This window comes from Gobius niger (genome assembly GCF_951799975.1).
Source record: "Gobius niger genome assembly, chromosome: 2".
In the NCBI taxonomy this organism is placed as follows: domain Eukaryota; kingdom Metazoa; phylum Chordata; class Actinopteri; order Gobiiformes; family Gobiidae; genus Gobius; species Gobius niger.
The window spans coordinates 19162231-19187247 of NC_136853.1; the positions used below are offsets into that span (position 1 = coordinate 19162231).

The 25017-nt window shown below is 40.0% G+C and overlaps 2 protein-coding genes across 3 annotated transcripts; one reads left to right on the forward strand and one right to left on the reverse strand.

The window, feature by feature from the left end:
• Window positions 1–13123: 13123 nt before the first annotated feature.
• On the reverse strand, window positions 13124–15478 carry mtfp1 (mitochondrial fission process 1). Its single transcript, XM_079551973.1, has 4 exons — window positions 15326–15478; window positions 14352–14479; window positions 14041–14273; window positions 13124–13960 (listed from the first exon to the last, which is right to left on the reverse strand). The coding sequence occupies exons 1-4, from the start codon at window positions 15393–15395 to the stop codon at window positions 13894–13896; spliced, it is 498 nt and encodes a 165-aa protein (XP_079408099.1). The 5' UTR covers window positions 15396–15478; the 3' UTR covers window positions 13124–13893.
• Window positions 15479–15869: 391 nt separating this feature from the next.
• Window positions 15870–19445, forward strand: lman2la (lectin, mannose-binding 2-like a). 2 transcript variants are annotated; one of them, XM_079581202.1, is made up of 9 exons: window positions 15870–16070; window positions 16323–16441; window positions 18057–18174; window positions 18253–18341; window positions 18418–18444; window positions 18527–18688; window positions 18745–18859; window positions 18926–19042; window positions 19115–19445. In XM_079581202.1, exons 1-9 carry the CDS (start codon window positions 15914–15916, stop codon window positions 19255–19257), a joined length of 1047 nt encoding a protein of 348 aa, XP_079437328.1. In that variant the 5' UTR covers window positions 15870–15913; the 3' UTR covers window positions 19258–19445. The 2 variants fall into 2 exon arrangements, with proteins under 2 accessions (XP_079437328.1, XP_079437327.1); XM_079581201.1 differs by lacking the exon at window positions 18418–18444 and having other exon boundaries at window positions 18253–18339; window positions 18498–18688.
• The last annotated feature ends 5572 nt before the right edge of the window (window positions 19446–25017 follow it).

A 25017-nucleotide genomic window follows, 5' to 3' on the forward strand; every position in this document is an offset into this window, starting at 1 on the left:
AAAGAACAACTGTATCAGAACAGACATGAATGAAAATACAATTTGAGATTTTATTACATCTACATAATTCTGAACTCAACACAGTGCCTTTGCTGAATACTTTTTGGAACCCCTTCGAGCTGGGCTTGAACATAAAACGACTCATGCATACACAAGACAAATAGACGGCAATAGAACACTTACATTTCTCTTTAAAGTTTCTACGTTTATTAGTTTCTACGTGAAATTATTCTCCCACACACAAGGGCAACAGTTTCTTGAGCACGATGTAGAGTCAAGCGGCACAAACAAATGATAGTGCACAGAATTTCATTAGTTTATTATGCGAATGCGTCCCAGAAATGTCCTGATGACACAATATAAAGATCGACTGTATGTGCATGTCTGGATCTGGAGGTTTAATGCTTTGAATGCTTAATTGAAAGAAGCTTGTCATTTCTCTAACATGTAAAGACTTATGTAAACTCTTGTGGAGCTTCTTAGCAAATAATCCAGACTTTCCATTGTCAATTATACAGTTGTTGTTTGTTTTTCTACCAACATAAATCCCTGGAAAATACAAGCATACACTGACACATACAATCCACTCTGACATGGGCTGCCCAACAGTTTTTCTATCAATCACATGGAGATTTCACAGCAGTCGGTGTGGTTACATAGGCCTATTGCCACAGAGAGCCAGCCTTTAGTCCAATGATTGTCAATACTTTGAGTGTAACTAGCAGAGAGGGCTGGGAGATATATGAATCAGACGGTCGTGCTGGGGCTTAGCCTGCTGCCTCTTGATCCCCCCGCTCTTGGAAGGATTCTCTACTCATTTGGAGACTTTTTGTTCGATACATCCTTTAAAGGCTTTCAAAAGACTCGCACATTGCAGTTTGGCACAGTTGGATCGAGAACGGAGGAACGAGATACTGTCTGCTGGAATATATCTGTTTCAGTATGCCACGCATTTCCCTTCATCAAGCCCCCACTGACTTGATCCATGTGCGAAGTACGTGTGGAGAAAAGATGCATTACTTCACTGATTAGAGATAATGTGTTTGTCTATACGATGTGAGCAGACTTGCTTTAGAGGGAGAGGATATACGTCAATGTGCCACTGAGCTCTGAAAAGGCTTTACTTCTAACGGACATGGACTTAGTTGATTGTGTGCAATAAATGTACAGTTGGAACATTTAAAAAATAACATTAAGTCACAAAATAAAAAAGACATTTGGAAAAAAAGGGATAAAGTACATTATCTTAAGCAATTTCACAAGGATGATGATAGAGCGGGATGTCTTTTAATCGTAAGGTCGGTAGCTTGAATCCCGGCTCCTGCAGTTGCAGATTGTCATTGTGTCCTTGGGCAAGGCACCATGCCTATGTGAATGATTGAAATGGTTCACACATAAATGACATTATTATCGGGGGGGGGGGGAAACACACACAATGTTTTAGTTTATCACCACTATAGGTTTACAGATCCAACAGATCCACTCCTGCTGCCCTTATTCATTTTACTGACAAAATGTTTGCTGCTATTTACAACAAGCATTTCATGGCGAGCATTTTTCTTAAGAAAGAAAGCGTTCAATACCGTGAACCATGAACTTCTTCTGTCAATGTGACAGGACTATGGAATAAGTGGGCATGCATTTGCAGCTTTAAGAAGGTTTTTTTTTTACTAAAACAATTTTGGCTCAAAGAAATATAAGGAAAATGTATATATGATTGAAAATGTAAGCATTGAGCTACAATTGAAAGAGTTTAAAAAGGGAGTTACTTCAGAGATCCAACACAGACGTGAAAAACTAAACTACCAACAAGTGAGTAAATTGGTGTTCTTCATAGTCAAACATATTATTATTTTTATGTTCTATACTTCATTTAATCAGGAAAGTCCCACTGAGATTAGGACTCTCTCCCGGCCCCATGAGGGTATCCTGCAAACCCACCCGGCCCGGGGGATTGAACTCAGGACCTTCTTGCTGTGAGGCACGAGCACTAACTGCTCTTCCATGAGTCAGACATTATCTCTCCAACACCAGGAGTGTGGAGTGAATGAATAATGCAATGTGTGAATGTCCTCAAAAAGCACTGTTTAAAACTCATGCATCATTATTCATATTACTAATATTATGATTTGCCAGCACTCACTATGATTATAACTCTCGTCTCACACCAAGATGGTCTCGAGTTCAATTCCCAGAAATTAGCAAGGGAATCACAGAATCTAATGTTCTTACCAGATCAGTGAAGCGACATTACTTTTACACACATCAGGCATGTGCGCGGAACAGGGAGATCATGGTATCTCAAAGGAACATCAAGCCCAGTTATTTCAGCTTAAGATAAATATGATTAAAGTGATTTTATTCAGTACATTTACCTTCTGCAGCAAATGCATAGCGTATATCATTTAGTGTGGGCGAAACACTGCTTAAAAAGAGACACAAAATAACAGTAGTGTCTTCATTAGTGATTGATGGATCACCTGGTGCTAACCTAATGCACACCAGCAAAAGCCCTCGTATAAAAATCAGGGGAGAGTTGCTCTCTTCCGTAGCTCCAATGGCTGCATGGTATTTCCTGGAGCGCACAGAGTCTGAGAAGAAAAGATGGTGTGCATTATAATGAACATGGGCTGACACTACATCATCCATCATTCCACCAGGAAAATTATAGCAGCTCCAGAAAGAGAGGTATAGAGGAAAAGAAAGTGTGTGTGTGCGTGCGTGAGAGAGAGAGAGAGAGAGAGAGAGAGAGAAAGAAAGAAAGAAAGAAAGAAAGAAAGAAAGAAAGAAAGAAAGAAAGAAAGAAAGAAAGAAAGAAAGAAAGAAAGAAAGAAAGAAAGAAAGAAGGAAAGAAGGCAGGAAGGAAGGAAGGAAGGAAGGAAGGAAGGAAAGAAGGAAGGAAGGAAGGAAGGAAGGAAGGAAGGAAGGAAGGAAGGAAGGAAGGAAAGAAGGAAGGAAGGAAGGAAGGAAGGAAAGAAGGAAGGAAGGAAGGAAGGAAGGAAGGAAAGAAGGAAGGAATGAAGGAAGGAAGGAAGGAAGGAAGGAAGGAAGGAAAGAAGGAAGGAAGGAAGGAAGGAAGGAAGGAAGGAAAGAAGGAAGGAAGGAAGGAAGGAAGGAAGGAAGGAAGGAAGGAAGGAAGGAAAGAAGGAAGGAAGGAAGGAAGGAAGGAAGGAAGGAAGGAAGGAAGGAAGGAAGGAAGGAAGGAAGGAAGGAAGGAAGGAAGGAAGGAAGGAAGGAAGGAAGGAAGGAAGGAAGGGGTAAAGGAGGACTTTAATCACCTGTGTTTTTGTCTGGTAGTTGAGTTCATAATAGGCTGAATTAAGTATTTAGAATACAGTACTCTGACTGGACAAAGTCATACTGTGTGCTCACTGTAACTCACTAAAGATATTTCATATGGCTCTGCAGACATTGGGTTGTTCTGAGTCTTATCTTCCATATTCATGGAATGGGAATGGACCCACATATTCACAGAAAATGTTTTGTGTCAGCAGAGGGCGCAAGGAAAAGAGCATGGTTTTCAAAGAGAACCCAACCATTTGACTTTAATTTCACCAGAAAAGTCCCACTGAGATTAAAAGACCGTTCAGTGCTTAATGTATAGGTGCAAAAGCAGTTTTCAGGAAGTCCTTTTCCCAGAGGAGATCCAGTTGTACACATTTTTAGTGGTAGGGGAAACCGGAACACCCAGAGGAAACAAGTGCTGATCGCTACATTATAAAAGAAACAAGATATATTAATACATATACACATGCATCACATATTTGTGATAAGGGAATAACATTCTAACATTGTCAATAACAGTGATTTAGCACAAAAAGCATTTTATTTGCCATCAGCACATTTTTGCAGTGTGCCAGAAATGCTGTTCAACTACATACAGCCCTCTGGTTTATCAGTATATCTCTCTGTGCATCGGCCCTCATATCAAGATTAAAGTTAAGTAAAGCATGTTCTCTCTTTGTGTGAGTGCGTGTTGTGCCTCGAGAAGCTGAGCTGTGAAGACTGTTTTAATAGTGTTTCCGCGCTGTATTGATTTCACGATGAGCAGCCGATGTCTTTATAAGAGGACTCAAGAGATGAGGAAATTAGCTGTTATCTCATAACAACAGAAGATGGAAAATCATACAGTGCTTTATCTGATCCTGAAAGGAAACCGAGCTGTCAGACTCACGGAGCCAATCCTGGCATCAGACCCAGTAAAAATCTTGTAAATGTGGCAGCATTTGGTCATAATTAACATGACCATTTGATACAATAAGGACCCACTCTGTCATGTGAGCCGCTGTCACTCACTGCCTATTATTACTGGTCATGTCTTGTTGTCTTCATGGTGGCATAACATGCAATCATATGGGCCTAAGGCTGAGCACAGTTGACTTGAGGTCAGTGTGTTTTATAATCATTAGACCAATATTGAACCCCATATGCAAACTTCTTTGTATTACCATACTTTCAATGAGAGAAATCAACCTCTTCCCCAATTGAACTGAACAGACTCCAAACCAGCGGTCTCCAACCTTCTTTTACCCGGCAAGCTACTTTTACACAACAAGAACATCACAGAGCTACTTATGCTTCAAAGACACTTGTGTAAAATGTGACTTACAGTAGGTGGAGTTCACCCAGGGGGAGATGGTATTTCAAAGAGAATCTATGAATGTGGTCCTTACACGTTACAATATTGAGCCAACTGTTCAGATTGTGTTCAGCATGTTCAGAACAAACAGAAAATGCATTTAAAATATGAGTCATCATCAGTATATGTCGAGATGTAGAAAGTGCTTGGCCATCTACGGCTTGCAAACTACTGGTAGCTCCCGAGCTACTGGTTGGAGATCCTTGCTCTTCACAGTTACCCGCCTGGGGGCCAAACATTTCAGGGGCCAGCAGTTTTCTTAAATGAAATTGAAACTTAAATGAAGCTTAATTTTGATTAATATAATAAATTGGCCTATACTATAGTTTATCATTTGCGTCGCTGAGCATGTAACTGAGCATGTTAATCATCCTTTCTGACCAAATTAAGGCAGGGCTCAAGCTATTTTACATACGTGTACTTGTACTTTAAAGTAGACAGATAGGCTTTAATTATACTCTTACTGCTTTGTTCACCACTGTTTCTCCAATAGAGCACTGGGGCTACCTGATATGAAGGACATTGTAGAAAGATCCTCTCGCCACCATTACTTTCCTTTCACTTGTCAATTTTGATGATATGAAAAAGTTGATGAAACCCATGATGAAGAAAATGTGGATGGTGATGGTGATTTGGGGAAAAATAGCTTTGACTGACAGCTCTTCCTGCTCCTCCTCCTGACTGCTCCGTCCTGCTCTGTGTATCTGTATTAGCTGCTGTCGCTGTGAAGCTTCAAGAGGAAAACTGAAGCTGTTGAGCCGTTCTGTCCCTCTTTTGTGCTGTTATTTGCAACATACAGCTCATCATGGCATAAGCACAACAGCTCAGAGTTAACCCAAATGTGGACCTGGTTTCTAAGATTAGTCCTAGTTTGGACCTGGATTCGCTCTGGTTTAGTCCAAGTTTTGTATTGTTCCAGTTCAGCTACTGTTTTGACATGAATTACTAGTTGTTGGGCTAGCAATACTAAATTTTCCTAATTCAATTGAATATATGCGGAAATGATGTTTGCACAAAAAGCTGTGTGTAAACTGCAGGGAGCAGTATTTGTACAGGAATCTGCAGAATCATGATAATTAATAGAAAATATGATGAGCTTCCCATGTTTGAAAGATCACCAGCCGCCAATGAAGAAGATATAGATTTGTTTTACATTGCATGTACTCGCGGGGATGTAAACACCCTGAGGAAGGCGATTTAATCCCCCCTTCCCTTGTCAAACTGAATTTCATATTTCACCCTGTAAATATTCGAATTTAGCGAGAGCGTGCGCAGTGCTCTCATGTAGAAAGATTACTACAGATAGTGTGCTTTAAGTGACCGGGCTGCTGTTCCACTTGGCTGCACTCCCTGATGCCACCTGCACAGAATTCACTGGGAGCCTCATAAATAATGTATTGGTGAAGGTGTGCTCAGTTTTCATGTTCTCCTAATTCATTTCACAAAGAGGGACAGAGAGCAAGAAGTATATGGAGCACATTCACACAGTCACATCAGGAATCACAGCTTCTCCCAAAACATGCTCAGACCGGACACGGACGGCCAGCAAGGGTCATTTCTCGCTATTTTAACAGCAAATATTGACATGTGCCAATCATTAAGAGCCATGGAGAGACACTGCAAGCAAAACTCATTTTATAATTTTCAGGGGTTGGGCCAGATTGTTCTATAAACACCTATATTTTTAAAACGTTATTGAATAAACCTTCCTCCATATATAGCGCATCCGGAAATTATTCCACCCCCCTTTTTCTCATTTTGTTATCAGCCTTATTACAATATGGATTAAAAAATAAAAGAGAAATGACTTGAATTGAATTGAGGAAATGTGTCTTGTTTTGAGCGGTTTTCACTCATTTAGACTTTTTTCCAGATCGGTCCAAGTTTATTTTGGTTATTTGATGACATTTCAGACTGGTTCTGAGATATGTCTCGCTTGAAATAAGAAAGAAAAACTGCCAATGGGATGAGACCAATTTAGATAAGAAAATCACTTGAAATAAAGTATTGTCACTTGAATAATGTATTGAAACGAGTCAGAAACATCTCAGTGAAATAATCTAGGTCAAAAGTCCAATTACATTTTAACTATTCAATGACACTGAAATTTGATTATTAAGCTCAAATTGAGACATTTAAACTAATCTACTCTTTGCAGTGTATGATGCTCAGATGCATCCTTTTCCCCCCGATCATGGTTTAAATGTTTCTACAACTTGACTGGAGTTTACCTGTGCTACATTAAATGAAATCAAATTGATTTGACTTGATTTGGAAAGGCACAAACCTTTATATAAAGAATTGTCAAAGGACTTGTTCATATGCATCGAGGCACAGGTCTGGGGAAGGAAAACGTGTAGAGCACAGTGGCCTCCATCATTTGTAAATGGTAGAAGTTCAAAACCACCAGGACTCTTCCTTCGCTGGCCACCTGTCCAACCCACTGGTCACTCTGACAGAGCTCCAGCAATACTCTGAGGAAATGGGAGAACCTTCCAGAAGGAAAACCATCTCTGCAGCACCACCAATCAGGCCTTTATGGTATGGCCAGACGGAAGCCTCTCCTCAGTAAAAGGCCCATGACAGCCCGATTAAGTTTGCCAGAAGGCACCAAAACAATTCTTAGGCCATGAGGAACAAGAGTCTTTGGTCTGATGAAACCAGGAAATAACTATTTGGCCTGAATGGCAAGTGTCACATCTGGAGGAAACCAGGCACCGCCTACAGTGAAGCATGAGGGTGGCAGCACGATGCTGTGGGGCTGTTTCAGTGGCAGGAACTGGGAGACTAGTCAGGATAGAAGGAAAGATAAATGCAATGTACAGACACATCCTTGATGAAAACCTGGGCGACGGTTCACCTTCCAAAGCACAAGATAATGAAGGAGGGGCTTCAGGGCAAGTCGGTGAATGTCCTTGAGTGCCAGACAGAGCCCAGAACTATTTGGCCTGAAAATAGATGTGCCGCGATGCTCCCCAGAGATTGAGAGGATCTGCAGAGAGGAATGGGGAAATTGTAATCTAATAACTAAAAAGTAAAACAATATAGCGTTTATTAACAGCAATCACATTCATATCAACATAATGACAGTAATAACTCTGTCTTCACATTTCCGGAGCAGGTATTGATTTTCATTCATTCACAACCTTGCCCTCCTCCCTTCGTTTTCACGTTGCTATTTCCTGTGTCCTTTCTGTGCAAAATTGATGTTCCGTGGTCGTCTTTTGTTTCTCTTGTGTTCAAAGCATAAAATCATTCATAAAAATCAATCCAAACTTTGTTCTATCCTCTTTTGCAATTTGTAGCCTTGTGCTGATGTCAATAGATCGACCACTGAGCTTAAACATTTTAGTTAGTCCCCTCAAACAGGCTTTTGTCTGCCCTCAGCATCATCGATCATACCATGTACCATCACACAGTCTCTTCACTTGTGCTGCCGAGTGCCCAAGCAGGATCCAGCTAAAGGAGGATAACTTAACCACCAGGCTCCCTCCCTTTTCTTCCACCTATATTATTATGGCGCATTAGCTTATGACAGTAGTATGTTTGATTTTTGTCTCTTTTGTTAACTTGTTAAGTTAATATGAAAGATATGGTAACACTTCAATATCAGTATCATCACCATCAATATCATTATCGTTAGTGACAATGCCAAAGAGGTCCAGAAGATGAGAACCGCCCACATGCAGTGAAAAGTATTGAAACCAAAGAAGCCTGTACACAATAAAATAGAGTGTTTGTATAAAGCTTTTCAAGATACCCAAAGACACTTAAAGGTGCATTATACAACTTTTTATGTGTGGAAAAAGTTTATATTTGCGTGTATTTGAACTTGTAGAGTGGCTGTATGGTCAGCTTGGGTCCAGGATCCTGGTTGGCAGATTTTCACTGCTGACGGACCCTCTCACCAGAAAACTCACAAATCAATTGATCCTGGAGCTTTTTGGAGACCACCGTGCAGGGGCTGATCTAGAAAAAAAATCACCGGGCGGAAAGCAGGGTCAGGGATCATTTCTGTGGTGGCATTTGCAGGGCATTTTGTCCGTTTAGATGCAGCTGAGCCTCCCAAAACTGTACAGAAATAGTAGCAATGTCTATAATGTAAGTAGGGGGTTTTGACCACAGCTCAAATTAAAAAATAAATCATCTTCTTGAGAGCCACGGGGTTGGCACCTGGCTCCTTATTTAGCTCTAAAGTTGTTATAATTCTTTGTCCCGTCAAAGTACTAACGGAGAGAGAGCCTCTGTGAGCACAAAGTAGCTTCGAGAGCATCACATTGGTTATACAGACCAACAAAACTATTTGCCAAAATGAATCAGGCTCTGAAGATCTGGATTGCAACTAGTTCTTGAAACAATGCATTTATACAGAGCCAGGTTGATGACTTTACTAAAATTTAGGCAGTTCCAGAAAAGGACCAAACCTGGCAAGACTTTTTCTAGGGGTGACAGCTGCCACATCGTGCCACCCCTGTAGATCCGCCCCTGTCACCGTGATCAAAAGTAAAGGCACCATGTTGACCACTGGGTCACTGCAAGGTCAGATACACACAAATGTTAACTTTTTTTTCCCACGTAAAAGTTTGCAATCAGAAAGCAGTTACTTAAATCCTTTTTTGAAGAGGTGGTGCTTTGAGGGATGTTTTGAAGGAAGTGCGTGAGGATGAGTCTCTGATTTTGGGCAAGGAGGGAGTTCCAGAGTAACAGAGCAGGTCCTAATGCATGGGCTGATTATAGAGCACAGATGGGTGTGTGGTAGTGCAGGAGCTCGGAGAGGTAAGTGCGGGTTTTGAAGAAACACTGACCTTTGCCCCATCCCCACCACACCCATTGTGTATATATATTTAGATGTTGCTTTTTTTATGATAAACTGTACAAATGAGTGTCCAATAGTGTCTACAAATCCTAACTTTGCTACCAAGAAAACAGATTGAATACAAATTTAAAAATAAATAAATAATCTGAAACATGCACTTTAAATTCCTCTGAATGTTTGATTGTAATACCCAACGATGGCCCAAATCTTTTCAAAGTATGAATATGAATGTTGTGGGGGTGGAGGTGAGTGCACGCTGGGAAAACAGGCGAGTGCGAGGAGGAAGGGGGGGGGAGTCTCTCTTAGCCACTTGTGGCCTTCACAGTCCAGGCACAAATCATAGAGGGACATGGCAATCGCAGTGACAGATGAACAATGCTCCTATTTTCCAACCCCCTGCGAACAGCTCCATCCATCATGGACGAAGAGATTAATTCAATTCATCAGCTTTTTGTCTCCTTGGGCCCCCTAATGCCACCTCATATTGCTCAAGGGGGACTTATAAATGTTTGTGGATTTGATCTGAGCTCGCTTGCTTGACATTGAATTAAAACATTACTCTCGCCGTGGACTGCTTCTCTGCCAGTTCTGCCATAATTCTGGTCAAGATGAAGCTTTATGGGAGGAATTGTGATTGCCGAAGGCCGGGAACCAGAACATAAAGCCCGTCGTATATAAGTGAAAGGAGCAGCAATTGAAAATGTATGAAATCAAGTCATACATGTACTTCAGCTATAACCCACAAGCCAGAGGGAGCTTAAACATGGTCCAAGGCTCAGAGGTTAAGCACAACTGCAACTGCATTTTCCAAGTTCTTTGGACAGAGTGGTGGATTGAGTAAAAAGTATTTGTGAACGACAATCTGACATAAATCATAGCCTTCGCTAAAAAATAGTGAAGGCTGTCATTTGTACTGCAAGTAAAGTCTGTAGCTGGTCTGGGCAGAGGCACAATAATGTAGATTAATACTTGTTATCAGAGTATTTGAGCAACTTTTTGAAGAAACTGTATTTATTAGAGTAGTTATTTTAAGCAGTACTTTTTACTTCTACTTAAGTAATATTGTAACAAAGTGTCTTTACTTACTTACTCTGTTTTATGGCATTTCCTTTGGAAATATTAGGATATTTTCACATATTTCAAGTTTTCTCAAAATTTATGTCACAACTGAAAACAAAATCAGACTTTTACACGAAAACAGTTACTCAATACTCACAGTACTCAGTTAACTTAGTTTTTACTTGAGTAAAATGATTTCAAAGTAATCTTACTCTTGAGTCATTATTTTGGCTACTCTACCCACCTCTGCTTGTTTTACGTTCTAACATGACCAGTGAGAGCCTTGTGCGAAGCCCAAATTATGTTATATGTGTCAGTGTGCAGCACACCTAATAATACAGCCTATTATTTATAATAAGTGACCAGATGAAATGCATCGAACAGACGAGACAGAAGTTCGTGGCGTCTTCATCAGTTGATTGTTGCAACCATAGGTCATATTTTGGCCTTGGGGTTTGGGGTGGGGTTAGTCTGCCCTCATGGGTGCTCCTCCCTCTCCTCTGCACAGGTGAGACATGTGAAACACAGTCAGCCTCTGTAAACGCCTTCTGTAAATTAATCTCTTGTGATTACCTGGTGTCAGTCTACACCGTTTTGTTGCAATTAAACCAACTAGCATTTGATCTTTTTTGTTTACAATTACATGCACTTAATTTTATTATTTCGTTAACTACAGCATTAATAAGTGGCAGTTTAACTTGCTAAAATTACCAAATATATTTTAAATTGTGGGGCAGATGACTAATTCACCTCAGTCTGCCACAGTGATCATTTTAGTGAAAGATCTTTGTCGACCAAAATTGGACTAAAACTAAATGAAACGTTTGAGACTAAAACATCAAGAGATTAAAACAAGACCAAAAAAAAAAAAAAAAAGGACTAAAGCCTCATTTCAATTCACTGCCAAAGGAACAGCTGAGCTTTGTTCACGTGGGGAGAATCGCCAAAGAGAAGGACCAGGAGTTAAGAGAACAGAAGTATGTGAAGTTGAATTGGGCTTAAATTTCGACTAAAACTAAATACAAAAAATTGGAGAGACTAAATCTCAAACATTATATTCCATTTAAGTCAAAAGACTGAAACTAAAAAAAGTTGTCAAAATTAACCCTGGTGGTAAAGACCCCCAAATCTGTTGGTCTTGTCGTTTAAGAACCCCTGCCCAAGGCTGCACGTTTTGACCTGGTACAGTCCGGTTTTAGACCAGGTCTAGATCTGGGGCAAACAGTGTTCTTTGGCCAACTTAGGTGTGAAAAGCTTCAGAACCAATAATGTAGGAAATGATAAGATTCAATTCTCCAAACTTTAATACACTTCATAGGTAGGCATAGCAACGTGAACTGCATTACTCAGACCAAACACATAGTTCAAGTGGAGATGTCCTTCTGAGGCTCGTAGTGCATCCTGCCTCCTCTCCAAACACACAGGTAGTAGACCGTGCTCAAAACTCCCACCAGCGCAAGCAGCAAGACGGCGACAAAAAGCAGCACCTTCCACACAGCAGAGTTGCCTGCTGAAAACAAGAAACAAGTCAGGAGAAAGTAAAATATGACACAACATTTTCCACAATCAAACCTTGTTCTTTTGTAATCTGTGGCTCAGGGGAAGTGGTTTCATCAGGGAGCCCAAACATTTCTTCATAGGTTTCCGGCCATGAAGGAGCTTCCTCTGCAGCCAGCTTTTTCATTTTATTTAATGACTCATCAATTAGCTGGTCGAGATCATTGACAGACTTGCCTAAAGCAAAGAGTTTGCTGAAAGTTTACTCAAGTTACTTTTGAAAATAGAGATCAAGTTTTCTCTATCAATTTGCAGACTAGACCAACACAACACATTCTCACAGGGAAAAAAACAAGAATTGGTTTGCAAATGTAATACTTTGCCGTTACATTTAATTCCAGTAGCCAAGTCTGGATTAACACCATTTACTAAAACTATTATATTTTTCTTGGGTAAAATGTGAGATAATCCTATTTGGTCCCTTACCTGATTCACCACATGATGAGGCCAGAAGAGCCAACAACACAAGCCCTGTGGTGAACATGGTCGCACTTGTCCATGTCTGCTCTCTGAGCTTTATGAAGCCTCTTCATTAGCGAACTGGCATCAGCTGTGCCCCCTTCTCTCAAACAAGACAAACCATCAGCTTCAGAGTCTTTCACAAGCCAAGTCTGAGGAAATGTGGTGAGAGATGAGCGGAGATGGACCGTAAGGCAGACGCCCAAGTCAGAGATTACTGAACTGTCGGTTTATTAGTAAAAGCAAAACTCAGCAGCCAATATTCTTTCAAAATATTTATTTGGAAATAAACTATGTTTTCAATATGACCTAACTGCTACAAAGGCTGAATTTCACTATTTTCCCAGAAAGTAACCCTTATTTATATGCAGCACAAACGTAATACAAATGTAGTTCACCAAAACGTTTGTTATGGCTCCGAGTCGTCTCTATTTTCACAAGATTTTCAACGACTTTGAAAAATTGTTGGCTCTTTGTAATAAAAACAATGACAACTGTCACAGTTGTAAGTTTAACATGCATAAGGTTTCATTTCACTTAAAAACATCTGTCAATGGTAATCAATGGTAGATTAACAGACACAGAGAGAGAGAGAGAGCAAGAGAGAGAGTGAAAGAGAGGGGGAGGGAGAGAGGGAGATACACTTTCCAAAACTGATCATATTGTGAATGCCAAAAGAAAAAACTGTTAAATAGATACAGTGCCCTTTTAATTGTACAGTATAATTCCAAAGATGTCTTACATTTGTTTAACTGACATCCTGATCTGACACAAATAGTCTATGCTGGCAGACAGTGACACAAATTCTTCCCATTCATTTCACAGTGCCATTCTTTGCAGACGTTACTTATTTTTCACAATAAACTATTTTGCATGATTCCCAAAAAGATTAAGCATCCATTCATCTAACTAAACCCAACACACGTAGAAAAAGTAAAGGCCGCTTTATAAAGAAACTGTAACAGAAGAAAATAGACAAAATGGACAAAAAGAGGTAAGTGTTGTCATATCTGAAGGCTGACGGCTAAACTACGGAGAGAATAAAGGGTCTTTACAGTGTAAACTCAAGAGGCGGTTCAGTCTGTAAATTGTGCATTTGCAGAACCAAGTGACAGCAATTTCCCTTTGAAGGAGAAGCTTGAAGCTTTTCCAAGTAACACCAAATAAGATAAGCATAAACAAAAACTACACTATTCTGAAAGTTAAATGCATATCTTCTTTGTCAAAGAAAAACAAACCTAAAAAGACAATATTACTCCTACATTTGCAATCGGTGACATTCTTGTTCACCAACTTGTGCAATTGCAAGGACAACCCCAAAAACCCTGAGAGCTGAAACATTTTGCACAGTGGGCCATTAATCTCACTCATGCTTTTCTCCTTCACCGTAGACTTTTCTTAGGCTTGAATCCAGCAGGTAATCCACTGATCTGAAGGCAATGGCATGTTACAGGTGTTAAGATGCTGTTAAAACACTGCTGAATTCAACTGTTGGTGAAAGACTACTCACCTGTCTATAGGGGTAATAATGAAGGGGATGGTGGACAGCCCAATAGCTGTAGTGGTCCATTTGCGGACTGACAGGGGCCATCTGGTGGTCTTACCAAGTAAATGCAACGACGCTGCACATACACGATTTATGGTAAAACCAGGAATAATGACAGATGCCAAAGCCTGCCACACAAATGTGTCAACCACAGCAACTGCAACACGGGTGGCCTTCCCTGGTTTATCCCCGTGACTCTGGAAAGGACACAAAAAACAGTCGTTGCTGATTAAGAATTTCTTTTGATGTATCTTTTGCATTCAAAAATATCTTGCCTTGGCTGCTTTCTTCCCTTTGTCCACAGCATCAGCAGTGACATAAGTAGTGGCAACAACGTAACTGCCCCATACGAAGCTCACAGGGACCAGGGCACGAAATGCCTCCCCAACCTCATTGGCATAGCCTATAAAAAAACGTGCAAGCGTTACATAAACATATACTTTACATGTAACAGTAAGTAACATTATTGTAATTCACGTAATGTTTTGCACTCTATGGAAGGCCATGCTGGGCCTAAAGGTGTTGGTGCATAAATGTCTGAGAGACAAAAAGGCTTTGACTTTTTTCTATAAACCAGAGTGCCCTGGATTTTGTGTTTGGAAATATTCATAAAGAAGTCTTTATCAGCCCCATCAACCCCAAAAGAAAGAGCTCTCCTGTTTGTTTGTTTATTAATTAATTAATTACTTACTGTTAATTTATCACTGCTTCAATGTTAACAACAACAAACATAATAATAATAATAATAATAATAATAATAATAATAATAATAATAATAATAAAAAATATTATTATTATTATTATTATTATTATTATTATTATTATTATTATTATTATTATTATTATTATTATTATTATTGGAAATGTTGGTTCACGCGCGTAATGTGCATTGTGTTAGGATTGGGAACACTGCCTCAACTTGTTCATAAACTGTATCTTCCTCACTATTGGCAAAGCTCTGACACTCTGACATTCAAAGGAGAATAATGTACATTTGCGCAAATAAAGGTTTTAGCGTCGTGAATCTGTCATTGAATTCTTTCTGGTTACGCGAAATAGTCAATCCCATCCATGTTTTCATCCATGTTTTCATTGCAATGAAAGAAAAGAAAGTTATGTTGTCCTAGCTTAGCTAGCACAGCTGAGCTGCGAGGTCAGGACTGTTCATGGGCGAAGGGTAAAAGGACCCCCTAAAATAGCACGCTTGCCTATTTGTACGATATAAAATATCATTAAGATATGCACTTACCAAGAAAGCGAACCCAAGTGTCACGGTAGATATCGACCTGTTTAGCGGGGTTTTCTTCAGTGGAATCCATGTCTTTCTTTACTCCATCCCCCGATGCTATTTTTACATTACGTGTATGTAGTGCTGAAAAAGTCTACAGTAAGAGGTGACCGTGAAGGGGGCGTCCGCTGGATCCCTTCCTGGTTTCAGACGTGCCCCAGTGGCGCACTCCAGTGGCAGATTTGGATTATTGCAAGAGGAAAATATGAATCTCATTCTTGCCTGCCTAAAATGTAATAAAAAACAGTTGTGTGACATGTGCATCGATCTGTGCTGTGGAAAACAGACTCTAACGTTTAAGATCAGAGACCAGCCAACAATCAACAGAGACATGTGACCACTTGGCTTTTTACTAAACTGCAACCATAGATTTAACACAATATTACTCGGAGAAAGTACTAGGCTAGGGTTGGACCGACCGTCCAAAATATACCAATGGGAATCGGCCATGCAATACGATGAACCAATAGGAGCACCGCATGAGAAGCATGTGTTTTGACCGCAATGGCTGCTGACAGTGGCACGAACGAGCATCTGAGCGTTTCCAAAATGTTTAGCAGCTTATTTAGATGCGCCAGAATGTATTTTATATTGTACTGCACTGTAACTTTTGCGTTTTTACACATCGGTTGCAGTTTCTCTGACGATGACCACGAGATGGAGGAATTCTTAAAGCGAGAGTTCTCTCTCTCCAAGCCTTACCAAGGTAGCCTGTCCGCCTCTGTAAGCTATTCAGAAATGTATAGATATGTGACTGTGGTGCGTAAAAGTGGACTTTCTTGTTTTGTTGTCAGTTTGCCTTTGTCTGTTTGTGTAAAGGGACAAATGGAACCCCTGTTGTGTAGTTGGTTAAAAGTTTAATGTTACAAGTCCTGTATTCTTGTTTGTTGGCTGCATTAGATCGCTTTCATGCGTGTGTGGTCAGTGGTGATGATAATGATGGTGGGTCTTGTTACAGCTGTGGGATCCTTTGGCTCCTCCCACTGGGAGCTGATGGGGGACGCCATGGTAACCACTGAGCAGGTGCGGCTCACACCTGACATGCAAAGTAGGCAGGGGGCGGTGTGGAGCCGCATGGTGAGTGGCTCATTTAGTTCTTCTCTGTAAAGTTTTACCTGATTTCGGTACGTTTACAAAGTATATCTATATGTGTCTGAATGTGTGTAGATAACATGTATTATGTATGTATAGGAAAAATGAGTTGTCAATTTACTTAAAGTGCAACTCAACGGGCGTGGCAGAGCCTTTCCCCACCCACAAACTAAAGTCAAAAAGTGCTGAGAAAGGGGTGGTCTCGGAGGCTTTGGGGGAGACGAGGTGGGTGAGTGTGTAGGCGGGGTCTGCTCTGTTGACAGTCTCAGACCAAGCCCCTAGATCTGACAGGACTGACAGACTGCTGTTACCGCTGTCACGACTGTGCGCAAGGTTTATTTTTTCGTAGGAGAGTTGGTGCACTCTCATGACTTGTGATTGCTTGATGTAGCAACTAGTGATGCGGGTCAGGGTTTTTTTCAACCCGCGGGTCCGCATTTGGAGCAGGTTCTAACCCGACCCAGCCCGCCCCGCAACGTTGTTCTATTTTTACAACCCGCCCCGCCCCGCACCCGCAACCATTAAATATTACGCGTTACAAATATGATCCGTATGAACAGCACCGGCGTGTCATCGCGCGCGCTCTCTCTCCCTCCGAAGAGCGCTGGGCAAGAGGGAGAGAGCCGAGGTCAGCCTAACGCGAAGTCACACACAGCCGCACATACGGTGGAAAACAGGAGACATAAGCTCCACAAAAGCGTTCTCTGGATCACAAGCTGCAAAACGCTGCTTGTTTTATGAAAATCCGACGTATATTTACGCCAAAAACCTGCTGTAAAGACGACGGTGGAACCCGCAACCCGCGCATCACTAGTAGCAACTATCCTACGAAAAAAAAAAAAAAGATGGCCTCTGGTAGACGACTCGCTCGCTGTCAGTGACTGCGAACAGAGAGAGAGCATCGCACAGTAGCTTTTCTAAGGGATTTATTCCTCTACACCACCTCAGCCGAAGTGTGAGCATCGCAGGGGCGCCATCTACTGGTTTGACTCATGAGCTCAGGCGGTGTGTGCGCGACGCGTGTCCTGGTTGCTACGTGACGGAGGCGGAGGCGTGTGTGGGCGGGGCCACAGAGGCACAGAGGCAGAACTGATGACGTTTTGTGGACGCCGTGGACACACTCTCCTCCAACCGCAAAATATCAAATGTAGTTGCTGCGTGAAACCAGTAGAGGCGCTAACCCTGCGGTTTTAGACACAAAAGTGAGATTTTGAACAAGTTTGCCCCAAATGTCAACATATTGACTGGGACATGTAGCTAACTCTATTCAACAACCATTTAGACCGTTTATCAGCAAAAAAAAGTGGATTTGGTGTTTAGTTACTCTTTAAAACAACAATAAACAGATATGGGCTGATCACAGGTATAAAGCTACAGTCAGATCAAAAGTGTCTGTGTATTCTATGTGAAGGCGCACACATGCGAATAAGGGCTATATACTTGAGCGTCCAATCCCCGCTGAAGCACCTGGCCGTTCTAGAGTAGCCCTGATTTTGCCAATGTTAGAAATAGTGAAAATAGTTTATACTTGTTTTAGCCTGGCTCACTAACATCTTCTTTTGTAATAGATTTGCGTATAATGTCTGACTTATGTTTCTAGCCTTGTCATCTTAAAGACTGGGAGATGCAGGTGCACTTTAAAATTCATGGTCAGGGAAAGAAGAACCTGAATGGTGACGGTCTGGCAATTTGGTACACCAAAGAAAGAATGCAGAAAGGTCTGATCACTATGGTAACTCGCAGGATATTCAGTGTCTGTACTGTGCTCTTAAATGTCTTTATTTTGTGGTTGGCAGGTCCTGTATTTGGAAACAAGGACAACTTCACTGGTCTTGGTGTGTTTGTTGATACATATCCAAATGAGGAAAAACAACTGGAGGCATGTGTGAATAATGATAATAAAAAATGCTAGGATTACATTAAAACATTGACAAATTGCTTATTATTGTTAACAGGCTCAGAAGAAAAGATATACTCCTCGCACCGAGGTGATTATTACGTAAATATCTTTTATTTTACAAATTCACTGAATAATAAAAAGACGATGTAATGTTTTGTTGCGGCATCAAGAGGATTTTTCCATTTGTTTTGGCCATGGTTGGTAATGGCACCGTCAGCTACGACCATGAAAGAGACGGTCGGCCCAGTGAGCTGGGGGGCTGCAACGCCATGGTCCGCAACCTCAAACACGATACTTTTCTTTTCATTCGATACGTCAGCCGCAGGCTAACGGTAAGAAACACACACAGTTGTGTTAAAAACGTCTAAACATGATTTAATCCTATTAGGTAATGATAGACATAGACGGACAGCATGAGTGGAGGGACTGCTTGGACATACCAGGGGTGCGCCTGCCTCATGGTTACTACTTTGGAGCTTCAGCATTGACGGGAGACCTTTCAGGTTAACACAGAACCACAAACAAATACCAAACCAATGACGACCCATAATGAACTTTTTACTTTGTAGATCATCATGACATCATTTCCATGAAGCTGTATCAAATCACAGTGCTAAGTAAAACATATGTGGATGATGAAGAGGAAGTGAAAATACCAAGTGTTGATAATCTAGAACTACTACGATGTAAGCAGTGTTTCAGTCTTCATTCGAGTCGCTGTGTGTGAATGGTTTGTTCATAAAATGTCTGTGTTACAGTGACTGATTATGAAGAGGGGATGAGCAGCGTAGCCATTTTTTTCACCGTGCTTTTTTCTATGCTGGGTTCTATTTTTCTAATCGTTATTGGAGTAGTGTTTTATAGCCACTGGAGCGAGACGAGACGCAAGCGCTTCTATTGACCCCACAGACACACATCTGCGCTCTACTAGAACTCCCCGTGAGAATAATGTTGGCTCTGGAGATGACTAGACACGGCGCGACCAAAAGCCATTCTCCAGGTGTGCTAATAATCTACAGAAAGTGTGACTGGCGACTTCTACCTGAGCACGCCAGCTCAGCCTTACCGTTTACAACCTGCTGCTGCTGAAGAGTGAAGATTTCTAAAATGCAGGATGTTTCGTCTCTCATCCAAAGCAACACTGTCAGCGGATGGACGACTGAGAGCTGTTTTAGGAAAAAGACACACACGTCCACAGGTTTCGGCTGGATCGAAAAACGGTGAAGTGAAAAAACAAAGGACTAGATCTAGACTAGACAACTGTAATGCTCCACCAAACTTTTCATTGCTCTCGTTTCGGGTGTCATCCTTTCACCAGACTTGAGAAACAGCTCTGGCACACGATCTGACAGCGTTACAAAGTTTAAAGACAATAACAGGAAAGGAATATAGACTTGAGGTGTGAACTGGCACATCTGAAAGCAGTGGACCACAGCTACCACAACATAGTCAAAGAAAATACTGGATAATACCAACATTTCCTAATATTTACATGGAGGTACTAATATTTACAGAGGTAAGATGCCCCAGGATAGAACATTTACAAATATTGACAGCACTATTGCAGTGAAAGTATAATTAAACAATAAACAAACACTGGAGTATGGGTGTGAGCATAGCAGTACAAGTTATAAAGTTAAAAGGTGCTAGGATGAACTGCTCATTGTTGACCTTTAGGGCTCTGTATATCAAGAGTATATATCCAGAAGGCTTCTCTTTTCAATAGTGAGAAATCTATGTCCTCGCCTCTATTTGAGAGTTTTTTTTTGTGGGATTCCCTAAACTTATTGACAGCCATTTTCAAATCAGAGCGCTCTCCACTGCCAGAGGTTTTTCAGGATTTTGACTGTTTTTCAAGACCCACAGAAAATTTAGGTCTATGTCAACACAAAACCCATCAAAAGAAACATTAGACTCTTCTTTCATCTAAAATAAAAGTTTGTTTGTACATCTTTCCATTCTTTAGTAATCGTCATTGGCAGTCACTGAGTTAATGTGCTCTCATTATGAAGGGATAATGAGAAGCTGCTACTGGGCTTTTAGGATCTTGGTCACTTATGTTAGATCGATGTTCAGAAAGTCTATTTTTGAGATGTCCTTTTAAAGGATAGGATCTCCCAGTCCAAGAATGATAAAAGGGGTGTATGTTTTGTGTAAAGTGTTTTGATTTGCAATGTAAAATGTCTATTGATAATTGCTTTACTGCTATTGCTTGAATTCTTAAAAGTTTTCAACGCTGTCAGGTCATGTGACCCCATTAGATAACTTCCTCCTGTGTGTACAGGTGAGCCAGAGCTGTTTCTTAAGACTGAGAGCTTATGCAGACAAATCGAACAGATTCCTCCAGGAACCACACACAATATATAAAAGTAATGCTGAAATGCTAGTATTTGCATGCACTTGTGTATATAGTATATTTATTTATTTATTTTACAACTCTGCAGCGTTCTGTCTTGAAGCCACAATAAGCTATTGAGTTTGGTTTTATTTCAATAGGTGTCAGGAGTGACCCCTGCTTTGCACTCCTGCATGCCTCACTTGTTTTTTATAGGTGGGCCGCTTTCCTCCACATTATATAGACCGTGTTGTGAATATTTATTATGCAAATCACTTTCTTTTTTTATAGTAGTGTTTGCTGGTTGTACCTCAAAATTTAATAATAAATAAATATATGTAAAATTAAACAGAACAGTCAATATATGCCATACATCTATTTTATTTTAAGGTTGTAGGCTACAAGAATATCATGTACTCAAATAATTTTCTGTCATTACACCAAATGCGATTTACTACAGATTTATATGCAACTTATCAGAATGTATTTGAATGAATGGTTTATTTTTGGTTGATTGGTGCATTTTGATTTAACCAATGCAATTTTCAAGTAACAAAAAATATTTCAACCAAAAAAGGAATAGGCTATTTATGCCTAAACCATAGAGTGACTGATGCTGAATAACCTTACCACATGACTAATGTACGTCATCCAGTAAAAACATTTATTTGGTGCCTTACAGACAAAATATCTTTTATTTCATACATGCTTGAGGTAATCACTCATCCATCTGCTTAATCTTTTTTATTATTATCCCATACTTTAACATTTATTTTCTAATTTCTCACCAATCAACAAACACACTCTACAAAGCTGTCGCAACATGTTTCAATTTCCATCACTGCCAAGGATGTTAAACGACTGCTTCTAAAGCAGAGGTGGACAAACTAAAGCCTGGGGGCCAAATGCAGCTCACCTAGCCGGGCCCTTCCTTCAAATTGGCCAAACCTGAGAACAATATACTTTGACTGACTTGAACTGTTTTTGTTGCACTTTTGTATAAAGTGTTTGGGGCGATTTGTCAGAAATTCAGAATTGTACTTGCTTGAAATGCTTGGGGAGTTTGAAAACCTAATGTGGCCTTTGCATCACAAAGGTTTGCCCATAACGGTTCAATAAATCATTTGTTGATAAAAGAAAGTCTAACTGCAAACAGTTTCTCTAATATTTTTTTAAATCGTGGCGCAGTGAAATTTGTCGATAAAAGTTGTTTATTAACACTTTTGACAATTGTAATCACTTTGGCTATTTTCCTTTGATCGGGAACAAGCCACAATGGATGACTTCCTTAATGAGCCACATGTCAAACTTTTTTTTTTTACTAGAACTATTTCTAAAACATCACCTTGAGATAGTCCATTTAGAAATTGTGTTGATATTAGAAGAAGGAAACTTAATATTTTCAACATTGGGTAACTGGTTAGCTAATTTAGGACCAACACTAAAATTACATTTTTAATTCTTATGGGAGAAATCCTTTTTTTTCTATTACTTTATTTGTTGTCATCCAATATTTTTTTATATGTCTGCAATAAGTTACCATATACATACAGTTTCTCTTTTTCTATTGTGAGATTTTTTTATAAACTTCATGTATAATTTTAATGTTTTACAAATCTTCTCCAAACTTTTTGACATTCACTGCTTGGATTCTTTAAAAAAAAAAGTGTTACATTGATCAAATTCAATCAAAGCAATAAAAAGATCTTCATTGATCCGAAATTCATTGATCTGACAACAACAAAGCAGTACTGATACAGTCAATAGAGAGTCAATGTTTTTATTATAAAAATAAAATACAAATGATGACCTAAAGAGTACACAGTAGACTTTTTTTTTTAACTAAAACAAAGCTCGTCTTCAGTGCATTCATTATTAGATTTACACAACTTGAACAATTGGGTTCACCCACTACTAACCAGGGCATTTCATTTTGGCAAAAAAACAAACAAAACAAAATATAAACCATGGCACCTCCATGTATCATGTGAAAATGTGCAACCAACTTTTGGGGGATCTTTTGAGGTCAGGATTACGAATTGCTGACTGTGTTCCAGGTTGAGGTCGTTCATGAGTACACATTTAGAAAAGTAATAGCGATTGAATAACTGGATTAAAAGGCAATGTTAGACATTTAATCTGAAAATAATGGACAGAACAGAAAGAAAAAAACACTCAAAATGAATGAGTGCAACACATGTCTGCACACGGGACACCATGTAAGTCAACACACTCTTACAATCCTCACCCAGTAACATCTAAAGCAAATATCAACACAAGTCAGGAGTAGAATAATTGGGGAATAACAGAATTTCTCACAGTAGAAATACTGAAACCACTGCCACGTCGGATATAATACACACTACTTTTTTTTTTGTTTACACACAAATCCAGGATTATTACACTTCAGCGTAGAGCCACAAGTTAGAAAGTGAACATCTATATTGCTCATACTAGTACTCACAAAAGGGGGGGGAGAAGGGGAGCAGCATTCAACAGTCTTGTCAAGTTTTTGCATAGCCAAGAGTAACCAACTAATATGAAAGAAGCATTAAGAAGATTCAAACTAACAGATTTCCTTTGGCTTATCGAGATGTGTGATGTGTGGTTCAGCTGTGCCACATTTTTCATTAAGGTACCCTGAGCATGGGAAAACAATACATAAATATGAAAAGGACACACGGTGCTGAGACTTCTGGCTGCCGGTAAAAATTCAATTCGTTGTGCCCGTTGAGTAGAAACAATCTTATTTGTATATAGCGCTTTTCAGAAGACGAGTCACCCGAAGCGCTTCACACAAGAGGACGGGGGATTTTCCACAGTTTCCCCTGGGGTAGACTCATCTGCACCAACACACTCCTGACCTGGTGATCCCTGGTGCTCTCCGAGCCAGGTACTAACAAGGCCCTACCCTGCTTAGACTCTGAAATCTGAGGGGGCTGGACAGGGGAACAAATGGATGTCACATTAACAGTTATAGCCCTTTTTTGTGGGTAAACATGTACATATCTGGAAACAATGCACTTTGGGAAATAACAAATCTGTGTACGCCAAGCACACACGTCAAGATCACACCCAAAAACCTTTTGGGGAGGGAGGGGAAAGATAAATCAACAAATGCAAGAGAGTCTTTTTCCACATTTTACAGTGCTGATGTTAGAAAATGTCACAAGCAAATGTCTATAAAACTTTAAACCAAAGCAAACGCAAGAGCCTCACTCAACTCTGACCAAGAATGAACGCGATGACGAGCAAAGTGAAAAACAACTGTCGCCTGGAAATCATGTGGTGAGAAAATGTTAAAAGCCACATCCTTTTCCTCACAGCAAAGATTTTAAGTGAAATCAAAAGCACAAAACAGATCAGAACAATTACTGATTACTAACGGGGGTGGAAATCTACTTCAAAAGATGAGAACTATGCAATGTGCACTTTCCATCTAATCATTAATTATTGTATGTGGCAGTTGTGTGATGCAAATTTCCTTTGTGTCCATCTTTTACTGCTCAGTTCTGCAAATATACAAAGGTAAAACTTGACTAATGTCTAACATCAACTGGCTTGCTTAACTTGTATTCTTTAATTACTAATATCAAAGATTGGAATTTCGAAAAGTTAATTTCACACCATGTCAAAAGATATCAAGTTACAGTTGTATATAATTTCAAAAGGCATCTTATTCCATAACGTTTTCAGTAAATTAATTTGAACAAAAAATTGACACAAAAACTCCTCAAGTCTTACTGTAAAAGACTTTCAATCTTGTATGTAATCAAAAAATGTACACACTTTTTCTAACCCTACATTATGTAGCCTGCAAACAAAAAACAATAAATGATATAAAACTTTCAATACACAGTATTTAATGCTGGTTCCTCATTTTCCTGCATCGTCTTTCCTTAAATGTGTAATATACAAGGAAACTGACTTGGGGCAGGAGGGGTCCCCAACTAAATCTGCTCTAGGTCCAGAAACTTTAGAGTCTTCTCGATCTGAAGCCGGACATATGCAGGGATTGATCTTGGTCTAAATGTGAAAACATTAAACAGCCTGATTATTCAAAAAGCTCAGCTGATCAATGAATAAACATTAGCTTTGAGTTTGGCTTATATTGTTTATTTAATTGTTAAATCAGATATTCAACATTTTAAAGATGAAAATGCTCTGGTGATGCAGATCTGGACCCAGGTGAGTTGGGGACTCCTGCCTCATGGCAACACCAAAATAGAAAGCAAAGATTAGTGACCGGGGCATGTTTGAGTCAAAGTCTTGTCTTGATTCTTGTCAATAATATCAAAAACTAAATAGGTTAACAACCTCAGAGAA

What these genes read in the sequence shown, in the direction of transcription:
- mtfp1 (XM_079551973.1), bottom strand. Translation starts at nt 15,395, where the DNA reads ATGGATTCCACTGAAGAAAACCCCGCTAAACAGGTCGATATCTACCGT. An exon ending in AAGGGAAGAAAGCAGCCAAG is followed by an intron (nt 14,274 to 14,351) that starts GCAAGATATTTT and finishes TGTCCTTTCCAG; the next exon opens with AGTCACGGGGATAAACCAGG. An exon ending in ATTATTACCCCTATAGACAG is followed by an intron (nt 13,961 to 14,040) that starts GTGAGTAGTCTT and finishes CATTGCCTTCAG; the next exon opens with ATCAGTGGATTACCTGCTGG.
- lman2la (XM_079581202.1), top strand. Translation starts at nt 15,914, where the DNA reads ATGTTTAGCAGCTTATTTAGATGCGCCAGAATGTATTTTATATTGTAC. An exon ending in GGGCGGTGTGGAGCCGCATG is followed by an intron (nt 16,442 to 18,056) that starts GTGAGTGGCTCA and finishes TTATGTTTCTAG; the next exon opens with CCTTGTCATCTTAAAGACTG. An exon ending in ATTGACGGGAGACCTTTCAG is followed by an intron (nt 18,860 to 18,925) that starts GTTAACACAGAA and finishes TTTACTTTGTAG; the next exon opens with ATCATCATGACATCATTTCC.